This window comes from Muntiacus reevesi, chromosome 4 (assembly GCF_963930625.1).
Source record: "Muntiacus reevesi chromosome 4, mMunRee1.1, whole genome shotgun sequence".
NCBI classification, from domain to species: domain Eukaryota; kingdom Metazoa; phylum Chordata; class Mammalia; order Artiodactyla; family Cervidae; genus Muntiacus; species Muntiacus reevesi.
Window position 1 is genome coordinate 101,358,919 of NC_089252.1, and position 26,400 is coordinate 101,385,318.

Here is a 26,400-nt window from a genome sequence, read left to right on the forward strand (position 1 = left end):
ATGGAAAAGTGAGAGACAGCAATGTCTGTGAGTCCCAAGAGGTTCCACCTGGAAAGGTTTAGTTGCTGGTGGCCTGGAAAAGAAGGTGCATTTTAAGTGGCAGAAAGGAGCAGCAGTGGCTTTTTCCCTCAACAGAAACCCGATGTGCAAGTGGCAGCTTTGAGAGTCAGCAGGAGGGCTGAGGACAGCTGTCCGTCTTTCTCTTTAAATGTGGAGACCAGCTACACCGAGCGTGATCACAGACATGGTGGCGGGCGATTCGTGGAGCGCAGACGATGACACGGGTGGGTCTCATTAGAGAGAAAGCGGGGGCCATGGTGATGGGCTGATCAGTGGGGACAAACCAATGACCAGGACACCCAGAGGGCTTAAGCAATCCCCCAAAAGCAGGCTGTAGCTTTTCTAAAATGAAGGGTGAGTAAACACAGACGTGGAAAAGGGAAAACGTAAAAACAAAAACCGAAAGTGTACCCAGGGCCTGAATCCAGGGGGACATGCATTTACCGGTGCCTCCTTCACAGCTGCGACTTCCCCATCTGTGGCCTGGTCAGTGGCAAATGCAAATTAGTTGGGAATCACACTGGAGGGACATCACTACTCAGAAGATTCTCCCCTCCACCCCCATCTATCCTGCCCAGCAGGGAGCCACTCACTGCAGCGGGAGCCCATATTCTTCCCTCCCTTTGTGGACAGCCAGCTGGCCTCCTCTCTTTGAATGTCAAATCCACCTGCCCCCTGAACCCGTGACCCCGCTTCTAGGAAGCAGAACTATAGAAATACTAGCAGGAGAGTCCATAGGTATGTGATGTATGCAAGGGATTTTACTGGCGCTATTCATTGTTGGGACAGGCTAAAACAATCCAAATGTCCATCTGTAAAGAAGTCGGTTAAGGAAATTATGTAAGTGTGCACAGTGGACCCCAGTGTAGCCACTCTGAAGAGGTGATCGTGTCTGATCAATTAATATAGAAAGGCATTTACAGCACATTGAGTGAAGGAAGCAAGATGCAAAGCAATGTGCACGGTGTAACCTGGTGTGTTGTTTTTAATATTTTGCCATTAAAAAAAAAATTATTTATTTGGCCATGCAGTATGAGGGATCTTAATCCCTTGGCCAGGGTTCAAACCCATAGCTCCTGCACTGGAAGCACAGCATCTTAACTACTGCATCATCAGGGAAGTCCCTGATGTATTCTTGTTGTTGTTGTTAATTTGGCCATGCCACATGGCATGTGGGGTCTTAGTTTCCTGACCAGGGGTTGAACCTGTGGCCCCTGCATTGGAAGGATGAAGGATTAACCTCTGGACCGCCAGGAAAGTCCCGAAACTGATATGCTTCTTGTACAAGTTAAAAAAAACCTAACACTGGCCACCCCTGCAGCATGAGATTGGGAACGGGGACTCTTGTTACTTGGTATGTGTCAATAGTAGTCAACGTTCTAAAAGTTTTTATAAATTCATTTTTTCAAAACCAGAGACTTAAGGGACGGCCCCTTCTCAGTTCCCTCTTCTACTACAACAAAAGGACTGGAGAGACCTCCCTGGTGGTCCAGCGGTTAAGACTCTATGCTTCCACTGCATGGGGCACAGGTTCCATCTATGGTCAGGGAACGAAGACCACATGCCATACGGTACAGCCAAAACATAAATAAAAATAAAAGAACTAGAAACCCTCCCTTGTGGAGGAAAACTTCCGTGTCCACGTTTACTCTTTCCTGTGAATTCTGGCATGTCAGAAAGGTGCTTCACTTATAAAGGCAGCTTGGTAAACTTCAACATTTGAAACAGCCCTATTCCCCAATTCCCGGACCATCTCAGACTGGGGCGAGTCCAGGACACCTCTGCCGGTAAGATCTTTCAATGGCTATGCTATAGCCTCTGATCAATGACTCCTCAACGGCAACAGGCAGAGAAGCTGCAAAACCCATGCCTTGCTGTGCACACCTGTGTGAAGTATTTAAATGAGCCAGCCTGCTGGGGCTCCTGCACACATTGGCTACAAAGAAAGTTTGTTTCTGGGACAGGATGTTCCTGTCCATTTGGCCCCAAGCCTGTAGGGAAAGGCAGGGAAACTACCCACAAGAGGCCAATTAACAAAAAGTCACCCCATCCAGGAAAGGCTGGAGGAAGTTCAGAGAATGAAGACCTAAATCGTGTGCCCTGAGTGTCACCCCCTTCTGCCTTTGGCAGTCGTTGGCAGGGGTGAAGAGCATTTACACAAAGTAGTCTTGCTTTGTATACATCCCAGGGCTGAAGGGACATTTTTCCTAAAGAGTTTGGTGGCCCCCACTTCAGGTTTCTGACTCATCTGCTAGAACGGTCCTTGGTGTGCCCTTCCGGATTTCCTCATTCCCACCCTCTAAATGTGGTCTCTTTTCCCCAACTCATTACTCTAATAGGATGGCAACCTCTGCCCAATCTAACCAACCAGAAAAAACTCCTGTGGGCTAAAACAGATCCTTAAAGCTACAACTGGGACTTCTCTGTAAATTAGGACACAAACTCTCTAGCTGCATCTCTTTCTCTCCTGAAGGAGGAAAAACACTCCCAAGTCAACAGTGTCAAACGCTGACAAGTATCTCCATCCTTGAGACATAAAAGGGCTCCAGGTCTCGGGCACAATGTTTACAGGTAAGCAAACATCTATGGAAAAGAATAAAGGTACAGCTGTTTACAGAGTGGGAGACAGACGTGACCTGCTGCTGCAATGGTCTTCACGCCCTTCTCTGCTGCTGTGTAAAGTCAAATCATTAGCAGGAGCTTTGTAGGCCATGCATGCGGCCAGGCCAACCGAGGTCTGTGGACTTCGTGGTCTGCTCCCATTACATCAAAGGACATCAGTGAGGACAGTGCTCAGCGACAGTGCAGAGCGGGCAGTCTGAGTTCAGCAGACTCAGCCTGATCCCTGCTCCTATGTGGCATTTGTAACAGGGCCAACATGCTTAGTTTTAGGGGTGAAATGAAGGACTTCTCCTAAGGTTTCTAACCCCCTTTCCTGGTGTAAGAACCTAAGTAATCAAAGGAAGATCTAAATGTCACTCAGACTTGAAAATTACAGGGTCTACCCATTCTCTGGCCCAGAGGATTTGCATAATGCCTTCCTTTTATTGCAGATGTTCCTAGCTTCAAAAGACAAGCTATTTCCCTCTTACCATCAAAGTTCTGAATCTTTCCAAAACACAACTGGAGGTACTTTGAGTCCTGGTACACTAGAGACAAGTCTGTAATATCAAGAGCATGGGAGCCTCTCTCCTCTGGGGGAGAAGAAGAGGAAGAACCAGCAGAAGGAAAAACTGTAATGTTTTACTTACGGACATTTTTTGGGTCAAAGTGTAATTTTTCTGAACTGGGCTTAGGCCAGAACATGGCCTAAGACCCAGTAGCATGATGGATACTTTGATTGCCAATATGATTCCTTAAAACCACTTAGAGACAAAGTATCCTTGGGTCTCCAGAGATTATTGCAAGATCCTGACTGCTTAAGGAAAAAAAAGTTTTTTAAACAGAAAAAAAAAAAAAAAAACTGGCCCAGGAAGTTTCAGTCCAGGTTTAACAATCAGCAGCTGTTACTGGCTATGCTAACAACTACAAACTCTAGAGAAGGCAGTTTCCTCACCATGACAGTGAAGGGACTGTCGGGAATATCAACGCCACCAAAGCGCACATAGATGACATAGGTGCCCGGCTTGGCAGCTGTGTAGAAGATGTCATAGGTGCCATCCTCATTCTCGATGACATCGGCCTCGGCCTCGGTGCCGTCTGGGGTCAAAACTGTGCAGGTCACTTTGCCCTTCCCGGCGGTCTTGGCATCGACCACAAAGCCCACTTCCTCGCCGGTTTTCACAGTAGAGGCGATTCCAGGCCCTGGAGAAAAGTTTAGGAGGAAAGTATGGGAGCTTCGACCACAGACATCTGCCCTAGAGGCCCAAGAACAAACTGCACACGTTTGTTGTATCTGTGAATGAACGTCAGACCCTCAGCTGCTGCTGTGCAGAGGGATGGCCTAGAAATGCCCCAGGGAAGATGTTTCTCCAGGGAGCATTCTATCCATCACTTATTAACTAAATAAGGAGCATCTGTGAGTTCTGAGTGACAACCGTTTGTTAAACCCACTTTACTGGCATTCCAGGGTATGGGGATGAAGGCTGACACATCTTGGGCATTTAAGTGCCAGATACATACAAAGGGGAGCACACCAGAGTCTCAGCTCTCAAGATGCTCAAAATCTAACTGGGCAGATGGAGGCAGGCTGGACACTAAGAATGACAGTTCAGTCTGCAGTGGAAACATCGAGGGAGGACTAAGTCACAAAAAATAATAATAATGATAATAACCAGGGATTCCCTAGTAGTCCAATGGTTAGGATTCCTCATTTTCACTGCCCGGGACGTGGGTTCCATCCCTGTTTGGGGAACTAAGACCCCAAGAACAGCATGGTGCAACAACAAAAAGCAGTCAATGATTGTTCTTCAGAGAAGCATCCTACACAGCACATCTAGGTGAAAGTTCAAAGATACATCCCAGGGTTGCCCCATCAACAGAGGCATTCCTGAGAAAGGGGAATTCTGAAGGATGGGCACTCTAAGTTAAGGAAGAATCACAACCTTTGCCTCCAAATGATGACCAGTGTCTGCCTCCCCTCATCTATGGCACCCCTTTACTGATGATCCACAGACCAGGGAGTGCAAAAAGTGTGAACTGAAGGGACCCTGGAAAAAGAAACCAAAGTGTGTGAGAGCAGCAGGGAGTGATAAGCACCGGAGACAGTGAGCAGTGGGGGGAAGGTGACAGTCTGGCCCTGAATGACAGGCTAAGAGGAGGGGCCAAATGAGACCCCAGGCTGAGCAGTCTCCTGCCTCAGCTGGGGGAGGCAGAAGAGCCTGGAAAGCCAAGAGGAAGTCCTCACCTCTTCAGAGTCCCTTAATCAGCATAATCAAACAAGGCAATCCTAAGGGAAATCAATCCTGAATATTCATTGGAAGAACTGATGCTAAAGTTGAAGCTCCAATACTTTGGCCACCTGATGCAAAGGGCCAACGCGATAGAAAAGACCCTGATGCTGGGAAAGATTGAGGGCAGGAGGAGAAGGGGACGACAGAGGGTGAGATGGTTGGATGGGATCACCGACTCAATGGACATGAGTTTGCACAAACTCCAGGAGACAGTGAAGGACAGAGAAGCCTGGCATCTGCAGTCCATGGGGTCAAAAAGAGTCGGACACAATTTAGCAACTGAACAACAACAGGTTACCAAAACGCAATCCAGCTGTCCCTGGAACAGCATAGACCTAAGAGGGGGCAGACTGGTCAATGTTACAGAATTTCTCAATTTTGTGGTGGGTGTTGAGCCAATATGAACAATTTATAACCTTGCCAAAGGTTTGGCTTTTACAACCTAAAAGCAAGAAGCATTTCTCCATTCAGAATAAGATGAGAGAAATAGGAAACATCCAGGGTAGACTTCTGTAAAGTTTTCTTTAAAGAGAAGCAAATCTGTTTCCTTTCAGAGATGGAGATTTATGGTTTGAAATCTGCTTGAAGCATCATCAGAGTTGCTCATGATATTGAAATGGCTGTGTCTTAGAAATGGAAGGAACTATGATACTCAAATATGCCTAGAAAATTCCCGAGAAACTCAAGCATAAGTCCTGAGTATTGAGGAAAAAGCCAGGTCCTCTAATGGGTTTCTCTAGTGCTGGCCTGAAATGCTCGAGTAAATCTCTAAGACTAAACAATCTACTCATGAAAGGCATACATTTGATGTTTTTTATGGGAGCTACCATCACAGCTGAAATCTCAACAAATCACCCACTTTGAAAGTAATTATAATAGTTTCCATGTGCCAGGCACTGTGCTAATCACTTCTCACGTCTGACCTCATCTGATCTCTCTGTAATAGCCCTGTGAAAGTCTCTGATCCTTGGAAGAACTTCATGAACTTAAATGTTTTCCAGAAAGGCCTTCCGTCTAAGTCTGACTGAGGCTGAGAGAAGCTGAGCATCTTGCCCGGATCACAGAGTGATGAGATGGCCTGTGCTGGCTTTGTGATGTCAAAGTCCTTGAGCTGCACTCACCCGTGGCCAGGCACTTGCTGGCATCACCCGTCTGTGTGGCCCGGATGCGGTAGGGAGACAATGGGATGTCATCCCCGCCGTAGGTGACCCCAATCATATACCGTCCAGTCTTGTCCGGGATGTAAGTGACAGCATACGTGCCATCTTTATTATCGTGGACAATGGCTCTTTTGGGTTTCCCCTCTTGGTCCTGTGGATCATAGAGAAATGCTATTTAGGATGTTGTCATCTAATCATTCAAGAAAAACCTTGACACATTTTGCTAATTAATTAATGTGGGGAAAGAATTTCTGGTTTAACACATTTTGCGAGTGGTGGAAAGCAGAGGGTCACAGATCTGTGATGGACATGGCTAATTTTAGTGATTTTTCTGTCAAAGGAACAAATAGTTCTATCTCCAAACCCACTGAAATGTAAGGAGGCAAGGGGGCAGAGGCTCCTGCATCCACACCAGCACCTCCACTCCCCCTTCTCTGTTTACCAACAGGATTCTAATTCTTAGCTAGGTGTGCTGTTCCCAGAACATGAGACGCCACTTCCTAGTATCCTTGGCCACTAAGTACAGCCATGACTCGTGACAAACGTCCCGCACACGAGAAGAGGGTGGAAGTCTTTGGAGGGACTTCTAATTGGGCTGCTTAAGAGAGCTGATTGTGTTGGAAAGTCCCTTCTGCCTCTCCTCCTCCTTCTTGCTTGCCAAGTGGGTTGGATGGCCAGCAGACCAGCAGCCTCAAGGTTCAAAAGGAGAACTCAGGGACAGAAGTCACACACTAGAACAGAGGAGCAGAGAGGTGGAGCCTACTTCTTTCCTAAGTCACACAGCATCCAGGGACTTACCTGGCCTCCAAACCTCTGTAACAAGAGAGAACTATGAATGCGTTTCGCCACTTTTATTTAGGGGTTTACTGTGATATACAGCAGAACTTAGTCCTAGCTAATCCAATGAGTAATTTTAAACACTCAGAAATTTAAAATTTAGGAGCAGTTATAATAGGGAGCAAAATACATGAGATTCACCAAAAAGTGGTACCTAGAGTTAAACCCTTAGATTTCTCAGGCGAGCATGTTTGTTCCCCTGCACAATGGCTGACTCTCCAGTGGGGAAATCTGACAAACATTTTTGTGAGATCTGGAACTGGTTGTTAAAATCTGATTCTTATCCCTGACTGGGAAATTAGATCTTACTAATGCAGTTTGGCTCCAGAAAAATCACCCAAAATTACCGTTATCTGAACAGCAAGCAGGCCTTCCCCAGCATCTCTGGCATCGATCGCAAACTCCACAGGCAGGCTGGCAGGCACACCGTAGGTACTGAGGCCAGGGCCGCTGGCGGTCACTTTGCTGGCATCGTATGTAGGAAGGACCTTGACCTTAAAGGGACTTGACAGACATATGCACATCCCAAGTCAGTACAGATACACTTCAGTCCAGCTACATCTGACCTCTCTCACACAGAGACTGGGATTGAATGGGGAATTTCTAAAGCATTTAGGACTCAAGAGCCTTAAATCCAGAGAAATGTACAACCATGTAACCATCATATAGCAAATCAGCTTTCCCTTACTGAATTCCATGGGATACCAACTAATATCCATAATAGTTTGGCAAACATGGGGTTAAACACATGTAACCCACTTTTGTTTTGCTAACACAATGGTCACCAAAATGGAAAGAAAAAATATTAAAACTGATGCTTTCAATATTATCCCGTCCTCTTATATTCTATATTTTAGTGTGTTTTACATGATTCAAAATCTATTAATCAAGTATTAATAATATTACAAATGTAACCTATGATTTATACATTTCCATGGAGCTAGAGCTTTATGTAAAATATGTATATTAGGAGTATAGGTGAAAATTCAAATTTTAAGTATGCTGAAAAATATTCTTTGTAGACTGTTCTGCGAGATGAAGAGCTTATATAACATTCCTTGTATTAATACGAACAACATCTCTAGAGATTGCTATTGTCAACCAAATTCTCAATTAGCAAAAAAGTAAAAAAATCTTTGCCCTGATTAGAAAACAAGTTGCACAGTCACCAGAAAGAAGACTTTGATGAACTAATGCACTTTTTAATTTCAGCTCATCTTTACATTAAAGGTGGCTGAAAGGAATAAATGTAAGGGGGCACCAAGAAAGGAGGAGACACAAACACCATGGCTAGTATATTTTAACACTTGTGTAGGGCATGCAGGTTTTTAGCGATGCTGACTGGATGGATGGATGGATGGATACATGGATAGATGGATGGATGGATGGATGGATGGATGGATGGATGGATGGATAGACGGATGCATGAATACTTGGATGGGTGGATGGATGGATGGATGGATGGATGGATGGATACTTGGATAGATGGATGGATAGACGGATGCATGAATACTTGGATGGGTGGATGGATGGATACATGGATAAACAAATGGATGGGTAGAGGGATATATAGATAGATACACAGATGGGTACATGGATGGGTGGATGATGGATGGATAGATAGATGGAGACATGGATAGATGAATGGATAGAAGGATAGCTAGATGGATAGATACATGGGTAGATGAATAGATGGATAGGGCACCAGAGCAGAGTTAATCATGAGAGAGGAGGTCTTGAGATTGACGTGGACCCCTTCTCTGAGGGTCAGGAGCTTACCTACGCGGGATCTCTTCATCAGCGTATTTAACAGAGACCACGTAAGGGCCCTCCTGGGATGGCGTGTAGGTCACTGTATGCGTACCATCACCATTGTCCACCACGTTCACTGGCTCCACCAGGCCTGAAAACAGATGAGAGGGCTGTGGGAACTGCCTGGTCTGCCCTTCACTCCACCCCGGGCTGAGCTCAAAAAATAGTACATTCATCCCTGAGAGCTATGAGTTTCCACTGAGTAACACACAGGCAAGCAGGCCATAATCAGAGGTCTAAGAAATCACAGGAGACAGGATGGCCAATTCATGGTTGCACAAATGCAACCATGACCCTAAGAGACACCTTTAGCTTTTTGTTGGCTCAAGTACACTCAGTTGGACCGAGAGTATAATTAAGGAGACTGCCTGCACTTGTTGCTGGAGGGAGCATGCTGCAGACATGCTATCCTTTCAAGCTGGTTAGGCATGCTTGGGATGTGGCAATTTCAGTCTACAGCCGAAAGAAGGCCAAAGAATCCAGAACTCCGAACCGCAAAAGGTAACCAACGGGCCAGCCAGTCAAGACTTGTATCCACCTTTGAGCAAAAACCACTATGGCGCCAGCATGCTGGGTGTAGCATACAGGGCAAGTGAGAGTACATTAAATCATAGTCAAGGCATGCATTAGGTTGGTAGATTCTAGATCCCAGTTCTAGCCAAGAGTCTCAAGAAAGGGTCAATGGAAGGGGGGCCTAATCAAAGCATGCCATATTCATGAAGTAGATGAGGCAGGCCCAGGGCAATTTCAGAGGCAAGGCCAGCAAGAGACATTCAGGTTCCATACATCAGAGCAGCAGCCAGTGGGAAAATGCAAACCTGTCTCCATAACGTCACCCTTCCGGTCACGTTTAAAGAACCCTGAAATGGCTTTCAAGGGGCTGCGCCTTGACCAGGAAATCCTCTGATCAGCTAAAATTAAAAGGCTGTTATTTCGGTGTCCTCTGTAATAGAGGTAGATGTCTAAATAAAGCTTTTCCCTCTTTCTTTCTTCCTCTTCCTCACTCTCTCTCTCACACACACACCCACCCACACACACACACACGCATGTGCAGAGGTCTTGAAGCTCAGTAAGTCGGTGGAATCAAATTCCAGCCCTATGACTTCATTTCCCCAAAACCACTTCTGCACTGAGCTTCAAAGGGCATAACCTCCTGCTGAACCCCATTAAGGAGAAAGTTCCTCTTCAAAGTAGGAAGCCCTTATTCACCACTTCTGTGAAGCCAAGAACACATCATTGAGGGAAAATCCAGATAACTCAAGAGATGAGGCAGAGAACGGCACATTTTTATATGTTGGGAGAGGAAGTGCGATTACCTACCGAAAAAGGTAAATTTCAACACACACCCACACTTGTCCCAAAAGGGCCTGCTGGCCACACCCAACCTAAATTGCTTTCCAGGCTGCAAAAGGGCAGGTCAAACTGCCAAGGAAGCCCATTCCCCAAGAGAGTCCTCTCTTGGGAGCTGGGACAACGACACGGCGGTGTGCCACGGGGGCTAAGTATTGATCCTTTCCAAAAATCTGGACTGTGATCCTACATGAGCACCAAGGCCACCTCAAGAGAGTTAATGCCTCCACCTTCATCACTTGCCCAAATCCAGACCCACCCGCTCACCCATAAATACCAAAACATACTTATGCAGTTCTGATAATTTCACATGGGAGAGCCCAAATACTGCTTGCTTCACGTCACTACTTCAGAAAAAATATATACATAAATTTTTAAAAAGACATTTAGGGTTACATTATTAAATGAGGGGAAAGATAGGCTGCTAGAAAAATAACAGGCCTGCCTACTTTTTAAGCATGAACTCCCACTGTTTAGCTAGCACACAGAGCGACAGAGTAATTTAAGAAATTTAAGTTCACGACTAAACTCATAAGCAGCCTGCTCTGGATCAGGCTGCCTCTGTCCTGGGCAGGAGAGCATGACAGGAAGGAAGGGTGTGTACCTACCTCGTGGACCCATGACCCTCACTTCCAGAGGGGCCAGGCCAGCCTTGCTGCTGTCCACCGTGAAGGACTGCAAGACGCGAGCTCGGACACCGGAGCCCAGCCCAGGGCCAACGATCTTGACCTTGCTGGGGTCCACAACATCCTTCACAGGAACCCTGAAGGGGCTGCCTAGAAAAGAGGTCATGGGATTCTAAGTACAACCCCCTTAGTGACTGGAGAGCTTGTGTGTACCCAGAACCACCCTGCTGCCCCACACTTAGGGTCTCACTGTATCACCTCCTGTCTTGCTGTGTGCAACCATGTGCACCTACTATGTGCAGACATGGTGCCAGGTGCTAGGTCCAGTGTACTGAACAGCGCTCTAAGATTTAGGTAAACAAGTCACTATACCATCATATGTAACACAGACTGGGGATGTGTAGAAAGTATCAGTAGACTCTGAAGGTAATGAATCCGGGCCTGTGCCACAACTAAGGTCTGGTGCAGCCAAATAAAGAAAAATAATTTTTTATTAAAAAAAAAAAAGACTACTGAAACTTGCAAAAGGCAGGGAGGTTGAGATTTGAGTAAAACACTAAATACAGGAACAAGAGCTAGGCTAGAAGCCATTAGGGACTCCTCTACCAAGGAAGACCAAGAAAGACCTCCCCAGAGGTCAGCCAGAGACAGGACCCGCGGTGTCCCCAGCACCACACCTCAGGCTGTCAAGTCCATCACCAAGGAGTGACATTCACCTCTTACAGGAGACCCCATGCTCCCCGAGACGCCTGGCAAAGTTAATGATGTTAACTGCCATGTAAGTTGAGGTTTCTCTGCTTTGCACTGCACAACATTTGTACTTTGTAGAATCAAGGGTGGTAAATAACAAAGACCACACAAAGAACCGAGGCTCTGGTTTTTTGTTTTTTTTAATAATAGCCAGGCTTCAGTGGCATCTGGTTTTTCAGTTAAGTGAAGTAAATGGCTGACCCTGGCAAAGACTTGCACCATGCTCCATGCTGGAAACAAAAAGGAGCTTTATTTTAAATACAGCTGAGGAATTCAATGCGATGGCAATGAACAGACTTTAAAGCCAATCACCAAGTTCGCCTCCCATGGAAGCGGTCTGAACTTAGCAGGGGAGTAGCCAAGAACCAACAAGGTAACTTCAGATCTAGAGTGGTGGATACCAAGCAATTTATGCCACTCTCCTGCTCTGTGATCCAGGCAGACATGACCAATCAATCACAACGGCCTTTCTTCCTGATGCACTCATTCTAGTCAATCCAGTGGTGGAAACAGTCACCACCAACAGACCCCAGCTGGCCCACCAGAGGAAACCAATATGCCATTGTGGGTAAGACGGATATCTTGTTTGTGTCACGCCAGCTAAAACCATACTAATATTTAACCAACCAGAATTCCTATGAAAGTAAATTAGAACCAGGGTGTTGAATGTTTCATGGCAGAAACTCTGCATTCTTTTCACTGTGAAGCCTGACACTAAGACAACCAACCAATGCTTTATTGAATGATTCTGTCTGGGAAAACTCTGGGGTCTAGAAGTTGGCATTTGGCTCTGGGAGGCAACAGAGCCTGAAAATTTTAAACTAAAAAAAAGAAAAAAGAAAAAAAAAAAGAGGCACCATCTATGTCCGATGAGAAAATTCTAATCAGGACTCTTGCTGTTGTTATGCACCAACTCAGCCATTTAATTCTAGCTCATGAGTCAGCCATAGGGGCCAAACCTCTCACCCGATTCTGCAAGGGGAATTCCAAAGCTGATGGCATCCAGCAGATCTTCTCAAAAAAGTCAAAACAGTTTTGTTGCCATCAAAACCAGGAGATGCTCATCCCCACTGCCGTCTCCCCAGTGGGAGTCACCAGGTCATCCCCCTGGTGACAGCCATCTACCCATTCTCAAAGCTCTACTCTCCCATCCCAAGAACTGCACACTTGCAAAGCTCCAAAAGGTCCCCTTGGCTCTGTACTATCTCAAGCCCGGCTCTCTTTGTAAACACTAGACAAAAAGCTCACAAACGGCAGGAGCTTTGTCTTGTCCGTGGCTGAATTCTCCTTGGCAAGTGATTATAGAAATTAAAAAATCTATATTGAAAGAGCTGTAAGGACAAGTTTGAGGAGAAATGTCATTTTAAATGAATTAAGGCTTCAACAATGGCATCACCGACTCAATGGGCATGAGTCTGAGCAAGCTCTGGGGTTGGTGATGGACAAGGAAGCTTGGCATGCTTCAGTCCATAGGGTTTTGCAAAGAGTCAGACACAACTGAGCGACTGAACTGAATTGAAGGCTTCAACAAACATCTGAGTAGAATGAATCTGAGTTGAATGTCAATACTTCCCTCCCAATCAGTATGCAAAAGGAGTGATTATGGGTGTGTGTGCATGTTTGCATATGATAACCGGCAAGCAGTCAGGGGACATTCCACCGTCCTGGAAGTCATTCCAGAAATCCAAATGTAGGGCGCTCAGCCTGCCCCCTTCCTTGCAGTCCTGTCCTGGCTTATGGCCTTCAGAACAAATGACCCACCCAAGGTTTCTCCTGCTCTCACCACACCTGAGACAAGGTGTGCCAAGTCGCTCAGTAGTGTCCAACTCTTTGTGACACTATGGATGATAGTCCACCAGGTTCCTCTGTCCGTGGGATTCTCCAGGCAAGAATACTGGAGTGGGTTGTCATGCCCTCTTCCACAGGATCTTCCCGGCCCAGGGATTGAACCTGCACCTCTAATTTCTCCTGCATTGACAGATGGGTTCTTTACCTCTAGAGCCACCTGAGATAAGCTGACTAAGAGCAACCTTGGAGCCCAAAATCTTGTGTCCACACCATATACACTCACCTACCCTTCTGGATGGGTGCTGGGTGGCAACCACTTCATTAAATAAACAGAACTAGAATCTATGAAGATTCCTTGGCTGGAGCATGAAAGTTAGAGAGCTCTTCACTATATAAGTCATTTTTAAAAATGTCTAAATCATTTATAGCAGTGGTTCTCAACTACAGGTGATGTTGTCCCCTAGCGGGTTTATGAGAACATCTGGAGACGTTTTTGGTTGTCACAATATGAAATACAGAAATACCATGTAATGGACAGGAAATTATTATTAAATTATTCCTATTTTTCACAGTAAGTATCCATATTACATCATTAAATAGAAATTGATGTATAAAAATTTGAGTTTGTGTGTCTTTATCAGCTACCAGGACTGTCAACAGAAGAAAGAAAACAAGACGTGTATAAGTTGAGTAAGAACTAACCACAAAATAAGCTGGAAATTTTCAACTTTGTAAAGAATCAGCTTTTCTCGAAGATCTAGGTCCTTCAACATGTGAACAACCATGTTGTTCAGTCAAAACTAAATTTTCAGTCAAAACTCTAAGCCAATGTATTTTGCCCTATTACTGGTCCTCTTGGGAATTGAAATATTCTTGGAAATGCAGCCCGAAGGAAAATTCTCCCTTTACAGCTACTGCAAATATGAGACATTTTTTCCTGTTCAGAGAGATAAGCTAAATCAAACCTGCTTTCATGCAAAAATCAGTTCTCCTTTGGGTTCCCCTCAGGACAGCTTACCAGGAATGTGGGCACCTCCGTATGTGATATTCACGTCATAATCTCCCGGAGCAAAGGGAACGTACTCGGCACTGCAGCTGCCATCTTTGTTGTCTCTGCAGTTTATCTTTGACTCGGACGGTCCCTCCACAGTTATGCCGAGACCCCCAATTCCTGCCCCTCTGTGAAGTGTGAGAAATAAGGCCAAGTTGTACTAGTGGTTCATGCCAGTCTGCTTACTGACAAAATTCATGTAAATCCCTCTATAAACTACCCCACTCAGCCAACTGGACTCAACTACTGTGATACCTCTCACAGTGTAATATGAATTTCTCAACAGTGTAATATAAATAAAAACAGCTTTCACCCTCCTTTCCAACACTTACCCTTCATTTGTTTATCTTATCTAATTGCATTGGCTGGGAATGAAAGGACAATTCAGGTATGTGACTTGTGACCAGTTTTAATAGGAATACTTCTAATATTTCATTTAACTATGACATCAGCTCTACATTTCTGAATCATCAAGTTAATGAGTTTCCATCTAGGCCTGCTTTGCTCAGCAGTTTTATGACTATTATCAAGAGCTTTCTGGTACTTTTAAAACCATACCTGCTCTTCCTCTGTAATATAAGTCTCTACAGAGGAAGATGTCTCACAAATCATGAAATAAAAAGCCTCTCAAAAGTTGGGAAACATAAGTAAGTAAGAACTTACTTACAAAACAGAAAGAGACTCACACTTATAAAAAGAACTTAGGGCTGCTTGGGGGAAGGGGTAGTTTGGGAAGATCACGTACACACTGCTATATTGAAAATGGAAAACCAACAAGGACCTATTGTATAGCATGCGGAACTCTGTTCAGTGTAATACGGAAGCCTGGATAGGAGGAGGTTTGGCAGAGAATGGGTTCATGTATACGTATGGCTGAGTCCCTTCGTTGTTCACCTAAAACTAACACAACATTGTTAATCAGCTATACCCCAACACAAAAGAAAAAGTTCAAAAGAAAAAAAAGTTGGGAAACCATGATACATCCATAAAACATTTTGAAAGCACTTAAAATATAGGGCTACTCCCCTTTTACAGAGTCAACACACGAATCCCAGGCCTTTGCTTACCTGGTAACCACCGTGAAGACGTTGGGCTTATTGGTGAAAGCCTCCTTCAATCCAGGTCCTTGAGCTTGAACCCGAGAAGGCTGGCAGCCTTCGGTCACAGCCACTTTAAAGGGACTATTTGGGACGGGCACGTCGTCGTAGGTTACCTCCACTACATGGAGGCCTGTTCAGCACAACACAGAGAAATTTACTTGCACAAGAGCCACTTGTTGGCAGGAAACAGCACTCTGGCATTCAAGTCTAAGTGCTACCTCAAGCTATTCGGAAAGGATAGGTTAAACAAATAGCAATGCTGGTAATGATTTGAGTTTAAAAAATACAAACTGTTTATGCTTTTGTTCACTTGGCAATCACATACCAACCCCATTTCCTAACACACACACAAGGTCTGTCCAAGCAAATATCCCTAAGTTTGTTTTCAAGACAGTCATCTTAAACAAACCATCTTGATATGACAAAATACCCAGTCACTAATCAAAAGACAAAGAAAAGCCATGAAATAGACAAGTATTCACGAAAAGAGACTGAAAATATCTTTATCATAATGTCCAGGGATTATATATACAGGGAATAAGGACATATGGTGCTTTTATTTTTTATGCTTTATCAAAATTTTTAATAATTCCTAATATTAAGAAAAAAACTGGACTTCCCTAGAGGTGCAGTGGCTATGAATCTGCCTGCTGATGCTGGGGGCTAGGGTTTGATCTCTGGTCTGGGAAGATTCCACATGCCAAGAAGCAATTAAGCCCATGTGCCGCTACTGAGCCCACGGTCTAGAGTCTACTGAGCCTGCCTCCTCCAACTACTGAAGCCCACAGGCCTCGAGCCCATGCTCCTCAACAATGAAGCCACTGCAATGAGAACAGCAGCCCCTGCTCACCACAATTAGAGAAAGCCCACGCAAAGAAACCAACGAAGACCCAGCACAGTAAAAAAAAAAATAAATTTTTAAAAGAAAGAATCATGCTAAGAAATTGCACAAATGAGCAACCTGCCATGACATCACCCCATAACCTGCTCAGATGAGTCTGAGGTTAAAGTCAGCCCAACTGTTGCTACACAACAGAGCCAAACGCTGGGCACCAAGCGGGCAGAGGGCTCTGTTGGGGAGGCAGGTTTCCACTTTCTCAGTCACTGCCCGTACTTCTGCTGAGGCAGGCAAAGCCGAGGGGGCAGGACTTAGCACCAGTCACCGGGAGAGGCGGTCTAGCACAGCTCTAAGCAAGAATCATGTTCCAAGAAGACAACTCACCCTTCTCAAAGGGCGTGTATTCCACCTGGTAGGTCCCATCAGCATTGTCTGTGACGAAACACTCCGTGGAGGCCCCGGAGGGGTTGGCAATGTGGGCCTTGATGTGGTCGCCTCCGACCTGCGTCAGGGGTCTCGAGTCCACCGTGAAATCGGTGGTGGCTTCACGAAACACATCTGTTGAACAATCACACAGGTAAGAATGCCGCCGACTGGGACTTCCCTGGTGGTCCAGTGGCTAAGACCCCGAGCTCCCAATGCAGGGGCCCGGGTTCGATCCCTTGTCAGGGAACTAGATCCCTTGTGGCACAACTAAAGATCTTACATTCTGCATGCTGCCACTAAGATCCAGCACAGCCATACAAATAAATTTTTAAAAACATTTTTAAAAAAGAATGAATATCTTGGACTGAGGCTGTGTCAGCAGTCCAGTGATTAAGAGTCTGAGCTTCTTATTGTAAAGCAATTATCCTCCAATTAAAAAAAAAAAAAAGATTTCGAGTTCCCACGGTAGAGGCTTGGGCTGGATCCCTGGTCAGGGAACTAAGATCCTACATGTGTGGTGTGGCCAAAAAGAAAAAAAAAAAAAAAAAAAAGAATGTAGCTAACACCTCATATTCAGCAGCAAACCCAAGAGGCATGGTTCTCAGCACTTTATTCTAATTTCAGTGACTGCCAAGACAACCAGTTTCTTTGTCTCAGAATCAAGAATATTAATGCCTCCCTACCTTCCATCTCCCTGGCAAAAGATGATTCTCCCAGGGTAGGCTCCCCCAAGTAACAACATAACCACCTGCCCACTTCTTGAGAGAAACATGAGATTCAGGACAGGTCAAAGGGTGAAGACAGCAAGAGTGGTATCAGCCAGCAGCACAGTTTAAACCTTTTTCAGGTAAGTGCCAAAAATGCAATATGTTCTGTATCCACATTTAAAAGAAAAAACATCAAGATCTCTAGCTTTGCCAGAAAGAAAAAAGGCAAATCTGCGGACAGTGCCAGGATTGTGAAGAAACGGGGCTGGGCATCAGAAACACCACGCGCTCACCCCTTCGCTCTGGTCTCCTCTACCCCTCACTGATGCAGAGAACACAGGTGAGTTTTCTTCTACCTGGCCTGATCTCTGCAGACCTTTGAGTTTGCGGCCCCGATATTCTGAGCTGCAGGGGCGTCCCCTATGACTTTGGTGGCCTCCTCCTTTTTTTCATGAAACCCACCTTTTCCTTCTATTCCAGGCCCAAAGACTTTGACGCTGCTGGTGTCCACGGCGGGCTCCACCTTGACCCTGGCGGGGAAGTGCGGCACCAGCTCCCCGCCGTAGCTCATGGTCAGCGTGTACATGCCGGCCGTCAAGGGCACGTAGGTCACCGCGTAGGTGCCGTCTTTGTTGTTCTCGATGCAGACCTCGGCTTTCGCCCCTGAGTCCGAGACAGCTTCCAGGCCCAGGGCCCCTGGCCCCGCTTCCGAACAGTCCACGCTGAGCAGCCCGGCCTCGCCCACCTTCCCGTGCTCGAGGCCTGGGCCGGATGCCACGACTTTGGATGGGTCGAAGGGCATTTCAATGTCGGCTTTGAAGGGAGAGCCAGGTATGTGGACTTCTTCGAAGAGGATGTTGACGAAGTACTCCCCGGGCTTCGTCGGGAGGTAGGAGACGGAGCAGGTCCCGTCGCCGTTGTCCGAGCACTCGATTTTGGCCTCGCACGGGCCTTCCACGGTTAGGCCCAGGCCTCCGGTTCCAGCTCCTTTGGTGTCGATGGTGAACTCGGCAGGCCTGCCCACAAGACCACCTCTGAGGCCAGGACCATGGGCCTTCACCTGTTTGAACACAGAATAAAAGTCAGACTCGGCCTTATACTGGTAGGAGCCACTCAGCAAGCCCTGCTTTCAACAGCCAAGCCTGCACTTAGGACTCAGGTGCCCTTGGATGGAGTGGTCCTTCTCTCTGGGGTCTAATGTGTCTCACTCGCTCACCCACAGTGCCAAGTTACTGTCATATTCCGTTCACTGGATGCTGAAAGGGCTGCCAAAGGGAGACCTGACTGCGAACTCACTCAGCGCGGAAGGGCACGGCAGAGGCGTGGTCCCCTCTGTCCTGCCAGCCTGGCCTCCAGTGTTGGAGCTGGACACCGAACATCCAGTCCAACCAACGCACTCCAGTTTCCCTGGCTGAGCACTCGCTGAATGGCTTTCATGGATTTCACTGTTGCTTTGGCTGCTACACCTCCCTCAATAAATTCAACATAATAAAAAACTAAACTGTAATGGTGAATACATGTCATTATACATTTGTCCAAACCCATAGACTATATAACACCCAAGAGTGAACCCTAACATAAACTACAGACTTTAGGTGACAACGATGTTCGCATAGATTCATCCACTATAACAGTTGTAGCACCCTGGAGAGGATGGTGACCATGGGGAGCTCTTATACGTGGGGCGAGGGGAATCTCTGTGCCACCCTCTCAATATTACAATGAATCTAAAATTTCTGTAAAGAATAAAGTCAGATTAAAAAAAAGAAGAAGAAGAACATTTTTTAAAAAACCTGCTTTTAAAAGAGGGAGCGGATGGGGCTTTCACATGCGATTCAACAAATGAGACAGTTTTATAGGATTCATGCCATTCAGAACACTGGAAATACTTTGGAACCCTTGATTCAGGGCTACAAGGAAGAAATGGTAATGAGAAGAATCTATTTTTCTTTGTATTAGGCAAGTTTCATTATAATAGCTTGTGTAGGATGAGCTCACTGCATGTGCCAGATGCCAGACTGAGGCTTCCACACCCACCATCTGACCTCACCCTGTTATGATGCTGACAAATGAAGGACAGGAGTCCTTCACCAAAGGTTCACAGCCAGAGAGAGAGAAGGAGCAGGACTAGGATCCAGCTTCGCATGGGACCTTCACACTGGATTATAGGAGAGAGAGCAACTATCAGTCACTGAGAACTGACGTAGGGGCTGGTTTTCTTTTTTTGTAACGGTTTGAGTGCAGTTTAATTTTATGGGCATTGTCTTTTTTTTTTTGGCCATGGAGCATTTTAGTTCCCTGACCAGGGATTGAACCTGCACCCCCTACATTGGAAGCAGTAAGTCTTAACCACTGGGCTACCAGGAAAAACCTAGAACTGACTTTGACCACAAAACAATTTTCCGAAGGTTTTCACCAGGCGGAACCGAAGAAGGACTGTTACATCTGCCAAGAGACGACATGTTCTGGAACAAAAACGAAAAGCTGACCTTGGTGGGATCAGGCGGCAGCGAGGCCTCCACCATGTACGGGCTTCCGGGCACAGGATGTCCGTCATAGGTCAGGTCGACGGCATACAGCCCTTCCTCCCGCGGGATGAACTTGGCCGTGCTGCCCTCCCGGCCTGCCATGGGGGCCACCAGACACGGCACGACCTTCCTCGAGGGGCTTAGGATCGTCACGTCCAGCTTCCCCTGGCCTCCTGCTCCCCTGGTGTCCACGGCGAACTCCTGGTCCTTCCCAACTTCGACTCCTGCAAAGAGAAACAAGCCAGAAGGATGAGCTGACCCTGTAGGAAAAACACTGCTGAGAGCAGAGATGGTTCCTTGGACACGGAATGTTTTCTCAGCTCCTGCAACAAACATTGGTTGACTCAGGATGACAGGCAAGATTGAATAAGAATAATCAGCATTCTAGCCTCGATAATAACCAGTACAAGAACATGAAGTAATCACTGATGATAATGATAGTCATCATTCACTGAATGTATTTTATATACCAGGCGTGAGGACAGCATATCATCTCTCTTCATTTTCATCACAATCCTGTAGTATATGTATTAGTAACCAAAGAATTTAACAGATAGGGAAACTGAGGCTTGGGGGTCGGGGGTGTGAAGTGAGTTGTCTGGGGTACATATATCACAGACCACAAAACTGGGACACTGATCTAAATTGACTTGACCCCATGATCTGCAGTAAGTTATAACCTGATACTGTTGTCGCTTCTCTGCCTACTTTCATTATTAACTTTGCATCAAAACACTCCCAGAAGTCAATGTTTTATTTACTGGTTCTTGGCAGCAAATTCCATTCTACAGCCAAAGAAGGCAGAAGTCACAGAGCTGGCCAACGCAGAGGCACTGAAGCAAGGCCTGAGAAGTGACTCTCTGTACTGTGCCGATACTTGAAAAGTATTTGCAAAGCAGGGCCACAGAACACCCATGTGCTCCATTTGATAATAACAAGGAAGGGATTTTCAATCAAAACAAAAGCACTGGGAGCCTAGGGCCCCCACCACAACCCAGGGAAGTCCTGACTTGGGCAATACAGGGCATGCCGAGATGAATGGTGTCAAGCCACAAACAAAGAGGCCTCAGAGATCCACATCCCAAAGACTCTTTCTAATTGGCTTCGTTCTCATCCTAGTCTGAAGTCAAAATCCTCAGTGTCCTGGAGAAAGAAGTACCAAGGGGACACATGAAGGATTAGACAGTGGCTGCTCCCCAGGGACAAAAGCCAGCATCGAGCTCTTGTTTTAGAGCCCCTGATCTGGAAGCTGGCCTTCACTCACAACTCGTACATTTGGGTCACAGCACCCTGAAGGTGCTCATCAAGGGTTCCCCCAAAACCCAGAGAAATCCTCATAAGCACAAGAATGCTGTCCTGTGGGTGTATATGGAGCCCCACGTGACCCCGAAACTAGGAAAACACATGCCACTGACATGCAGCCAGGCTGTGGTCACGCTGACAAAAGGACAGAGGTATGAATGTTCTCCAAGATACACTGACGCAAAAAGGGAAGCTGAAGACATGCGGGTATCTCAGGGCAACTTTAGTGCGAAGTAAATGTTACTAGACACTTTCTGTTGGCACTTAAGTATGTACAGATGCCGAAAGAAGATGTGGAAGGTCAGAGAACGAACTGGTGACTTTGGTCCACTCTAGGGAGTGGGAGAAGTGATGCTTAGAGTAGACTTTACCCTTGTCTGTGATGTTTTTAGATGAAACATGCATTTTTATATGACATATAAAAAAATACTTCTATGATCATGTGTTAAACTTGGGAAGCTGAGCGAGCAGCATATCAGTGCCCCTATTATGCTATTCTCTTTATCATTGATTCATCCAGTTGCTTCATTCATTTAAGTGAAATGAGCTTGTACTAATAAGATCCCTAACAAACTAAAGGAACATCTGGATGGGAATAGGGAGAAGCATCATAGTTGTGGTTTCTGAGCACCTGGGAATTGGTTTTTACGCTCGACTGCTGACCCTAAGGTGGATTCAGTGGTCAAGAACAGTTGGTACAACAGACATTTACCAGAAAGCGGTATGCCTCCAATTCTCCTTGTCATAAAAACCTTCCCTGTGAGGCCAGCAGTCACTGAGGGCTGCCTCTGAGTCAGCTCCTGAATTACTGGCTCATTTAATTCTCACAATAGGCCTGTGAGTCTTCTTCCCCCACCTCCACTGAACAAAGGAGAAGAGGTGAAGGGACAGGATCACAGAGCTGCTCCACAGCACGGCCCTAATTCAATCGTGAGTCTGTCTGACTTCAGAGTCTCATGTGGCAGAATTTGCTCCTCTACGAACTGTCTTTGAAGGGACTCTGACTGCTCTTCAGTGACCCGTCCCCCCTTCCACTCTTGACACACTTACTGTTTTCCAGTCCATTAATTTTTATCCTGCTCAGATCCAGCGGAGCAGCCACACCCACGGTGAATGGGCTTTTAGGGATGGGATCGCCGCCGTATGTAACCAGAACCTGCATGTTACCCTGGAACAAGAGAGAACCAAGGACACGTGTGGGTACCAACAGACTCACTTGATGTTTCAACCTGCCTTCCAGGATTTCCATTCTTCCCAGAGATGCAGGGTTTATAGCCCCAGCAGATTTAGAAGGCGTCTCAGATATATCTAACTTTTTAGCCTCATGGCAAGAATGATGTAGAAATCAGACCAAAAAAAGAAAAAAAAAAGCAACTATCAACAAGAGGGACAGCTTCAAGAGTACACTGCTGAGGTGTGCTTTTAAGCATTTCCTCAATTGCACCTGAAAATGGTGCTAAGAGGTGGTCACCATTTTTCCAGGCAGTAAAACCACAGCTCAGGGAGGTGAAGTTGCTTGTCCTAAGTGTGAGAGCCATGCCTCATATCTGTGGCACCCAAATCTGAGTCCCAGATGCTCTGACACACAGGCTTCACATCAAACACACGACCAGCCCGGCCAAGGGCAAGGCAGGGGTTGCCTGGGGGCCTCTAACTGAACAAAATCTTTCTTTCCCATGGCCTGGGATTTCAGGCCACTACACTGCAAAAACGAATTTGCAAGAGTTAGCCTGGGGCTATTCTAAGACCCCCTGCACAGTATGGAAACTCCCACATGGATGTCAAGAAGAGAAGAGTTGCCAGTGAGAAGGCGGACTGTGCCTGTAGGTTCAGTAGGCCCCCCGCCAGCAGCCCTGCGGCCGTGGAGGCACGGCCAGTCCCGGCCCACTCGCTGCTGGCTTCCTCTGGCCACGGTCGGCTGAGTGCCTCCATTCACACCAAGGCCCCATGAAACCCCACAGCTGTCTCAGTGGATTAAGGCTGTCCTCACCTCAAACGTCTGGGTATCATGTAAGAGGATGTGGGAGGGGAGGAAGCAAGGGGGAAGGAGGGATGAATCCCCAGAGGGCTCACTGGAATTCAGCCTCCGCTAAAAGCTGTCGCGGATGGAGTTTTAAAAGGGTGTAGCTTTTGACCTATGGAATATTTTCTTATATTCCTTTTGTAATAAAGAAGGAGGGAAAAGCCAAGATAAAAATGAGGCACCTCTATGAAGGAAAGAGTACTGACTTTCTAGGATGGATTCTACACAAAACCACTGGGTCCCTTGCCCCAAGAGTGTCACATCTCAAGGCTCCCCTGGTGGTCCAGTGGCTAAGACTGTGCTCCCAATGCAAGGGGCCCGGGTTTGATCCTTGGTCAAGGAACTAGATTTCCATATGCCTCAACTAAGAGTTGTCATGCTGCAATAAGGATCCTGCATGCCACAACTAGGGATTCCCTGGTGGTTCTGTGGTAAAGAATTTGCCTGCCAATGCAGGAGACGTGGGTCCCATCCCTGGGTTGGGAAGATCCCCTGGAGAAGGAAATGGCAACTCACTCCAATATTCCTGCCTGGGAAATCCCATGGACAGAGGACCCTCACGGGCTATACAGTCTACAGTGTCACAGAGTCAAACATGACTTTGTGACTAAACAACAAAGACCTAGCAGAGCCAAAAATAAATACATAAATAAAATATATACATATATATAGTACTAATAGGGCATTGGGTTCGAAAGTCCTTTCTGAGGGGGCAAGTCAAAACCTGAGGCTGCCCTGACATCTGCTACTTACTTTCTAGCAGCTCAGCTGAAACCCAACAAGGCTTATAGATACAAGATCAAGAGTCTCAGAATGTTTTTAGCAGAACCTATGATCTTGTGATCTTGACCAGTGAGCATGGCCAGGTACCTTCTCCTCAGGAATGTGGAGAACTGAAAACAAAGATGCTATCGAGCTGGTGTTGCCAGAGCTAAGGCTTCCACCAGCCCTGATAAGCATCAGCAGGAAAACAACGACCTACAGAGCACTGAGTGTCCTAATGAGAACATGGCATTCACCTATGAAAGCTTCCCTTTTACCATTACTAATAATGAACCCTCGAGAGGACAGAAAGAAACCATAGGGCTCCCTATGGTTTCTCCCGTTGCATCCAGGGCAATGGTAGTTCCAAAGTCCTTTCTGGGGGTGCAAGTCAAAACCTGTCCTGATGTCAGCAACTTAATTTCTAGCAGCTCTGCTGAAACACAAAAAGGTGTATAGACACAGGATCTAAAAGAAGCAGAGATGGAGATGAAAGGCCACACAAGAACCTGCCCTAGAGAACCTCGCACTGCCAGGGAGGTTCTCACAGAAAAGATTCCATCTCCAAGGATGTGTAGCCCCCACCGCAGGGGGACACCCACACCATTCCCTCACCCTCACTGTACCCCTCATTCTGCCCCACTGCACTCCACCCAGGTCCTCACTGACAAGGTCCGGGGTAGGAGTGATGCTTCTCAAACAGTGCTTTGGCAGAAAACATAGCCCTTCCTCTCTTACAAACGGCATTTCTCACACAGCGGGGTTCTGCTTCAAGAATGAAGGGGGGCTTCCCTGGGGGTCCAGTGGCTAAGAGTTCAAGCTTCCACTGCAGTGGGTGTGGGTTCAACCCTTGGTTGGGGAACAAAGATCCCACATGTCACATGGTGTGGCAAAAAATAATAATAATTGTCAAAAATTGTTTTAAAAAATGAAGGATTCTCAGAGGTTTGGAATGACTGTTTAAAACACTATGCAGAAGTAGCAGAATCTAGTTTTTTCTACAGGAGTATGTGCTCCGCAGACCCTATAAGTATAGGCATGAATCAAAACAAAATTTTAAACAAGTAAGCATAAATTCATATAGAGAGGTAGATTTGTAGGCCCTTATTTTCTAGAACAGCAAAGCATGTGGCATGACAAAATCCTGTCTGTATTCCTCTATTTTGTAAAAGGGAGTAATTTAGAGCTTGAAGTACCACTTCGGGTTTGAGGAACTAAAAGCTCTTTAAGAAAGACCCCACTGTATCACCTTGTAAAATAAGGGTGAGGTAAGGCAAAAGAACCAGCAAGGATAAACAGAGGTGTGGTAATTCTTTCCCTCTGAGTAACTAATAAAAGACTCAAAGGCAGCTGGTAAGGAGGGGAGAATGTCTATGAGAGAAGCAGACACTAGGTCCAATTTCAAGAGCTCAGCATTTCTCTGCTAAAACCCAGATGGAGGTGGGAAATTGGGGTGGGGAGGGATGGCAAGCTTCCTGCCAGTCCTTGGGGAATTCTCCAGGCCCACCCGGTGGAACCAGCCAGGCTTTGGGTCTGCGTTCCTAGAGAGGTTCACAAGGAAAGGGTGAATCTCTTCCTCTCACAGAGGAGCACAGATCAGAGCTGAGATTATCTTCTGGTGTCCAAAGTGGCCCAGCCCAGGCAGGCAGGGGCCTACCTGCTGGGTGGGTGTGTATTTAACGGTGTGAGAGTAGTCATAGTTATCGATGATATCCAGATCCTTCACGGCGTCGCCAGGGACTGGGCTGCTGAACTGCACGTTGAGAGGGGCCTTTCCGGCCCCCTTGGTGTAGACAGTGAAGTGGGTGGGTTTCCCGTTTTCCACACCTGGGAGGAGACAGTGAAGTGAGGAGACAGGCTCAGCCGGAGGAGTTTCACTTTCAGAACCAGTCTGACAGGTTCATCAACACCAGCTTCCAGAAGCAGGAGGTGGAGACAGGGGCTGGCGCTCAGCCACACCGGCAGCTCAGCTGAGCGCTGCCCCTGCTGAACTGAAGCCCAGCCAGAGCACCTGCTCTAGGGGAGGTAGGTCATTTCCGGCCCTGGACCCACTGGGCCCTCTGCTTCCAGGGTGACCTCGCGCACACGCCCTCTTACCTGCTTTGCTGAGCCCCGGGCCTTCTGCCTTCACTTTGCTGGCATCATGGGAAGGGTCGACCTTGACTCTGAAAGGGCTGGTGGGGATTTCCTGTAGCAGAGATACAGTCTCAGGAGGAAAGTCCCTGAAGTCATTGCCTGAGCTTAAACTTCTGCCCAAAGCAAAGACGGAGGCCTCAGTACTTCCAGTCTAGCGGGTGGTGAGTAACTTCTGAGTAACGATCGGTCAAGCCGTTACATGCTAGCATCAGGCAAGGGCCATCAGTGGTCACTCATGAATCCCTGGGTATC

At 46.6% G+C, this 26,400-nt stretch overlaps 1 protein-coding gene across 4 annotated transcripts in view; it reads right to left on the reverse strand.

The window, feature by feature from the left end:
• Window positions 1-26,400, reverse strand: part of FLNB (filamin B) — a 136,730-nt gene that overhangs the window by 27,351 nt on the left and 82,979 nt on the right. Inside the window, exons 17-31 of one of the 4 annotated variants that reach the window (XM_065933407.1) lie at window positions 26,110-26,200; window positions 25,670-25,839; window positions 22,278-22,395; window positions 19,887-20,149; window positions 17,860-18,457; window positions 16,649-16,822; window positions 15,394-15,556; window positions 14,294-14,454; window positions 10,720-10,887; window positions 9,580-9,672; window positions 8,729-8,852; window positions 7,297-7,453; window positions 6,074-6,263; window positions 3,617-3,864; window positions 472-543 (exon numbers count right to left, since the gene is read on the reverse strand). In XM_065933407.1, coding sequence (XP_065789479.1) covers window positions 472-543; window positions 3,617-3,864; window positions 6,074-6,263; window positions 7,297-7,453; window positions 8,729-8,852; window positions 9,580-9,672; window positions 10,720-10,887; window positions 14,294-14,454; window positions 15,394-15,556; window positions 16,649-16,822; window positions 17,860-18,457; window positions 19,887-20,149; window positions 22,278-22,395; window positions 25,670-25,839; window positions 26,110-26,200 — 2,790 coding nt within the window. The remainder of the gene's footprint in view (window positions 1-471; window positions 544-3,616; window positions 3,865-6,073; window positions 6,264-7,296; window positions 7,454-8,728; window positions 8,853-9,579; window positions 9,673-10,719; window positions 10,888-14,293; window positions 14,455-15,393; window positions 15,557-16,648; window positions 16,823-17,859; window positions 18,458-19,886; window positions 20,150-22,277; window positions 22,396-25,669; window positions 25,840-26,109; window positions 26,201-26,400) is intronic. The other 3 variants (XM_065933405.1, XM_065933404.1, XM_065933406.1) reach the window with 3 other exon arrangements.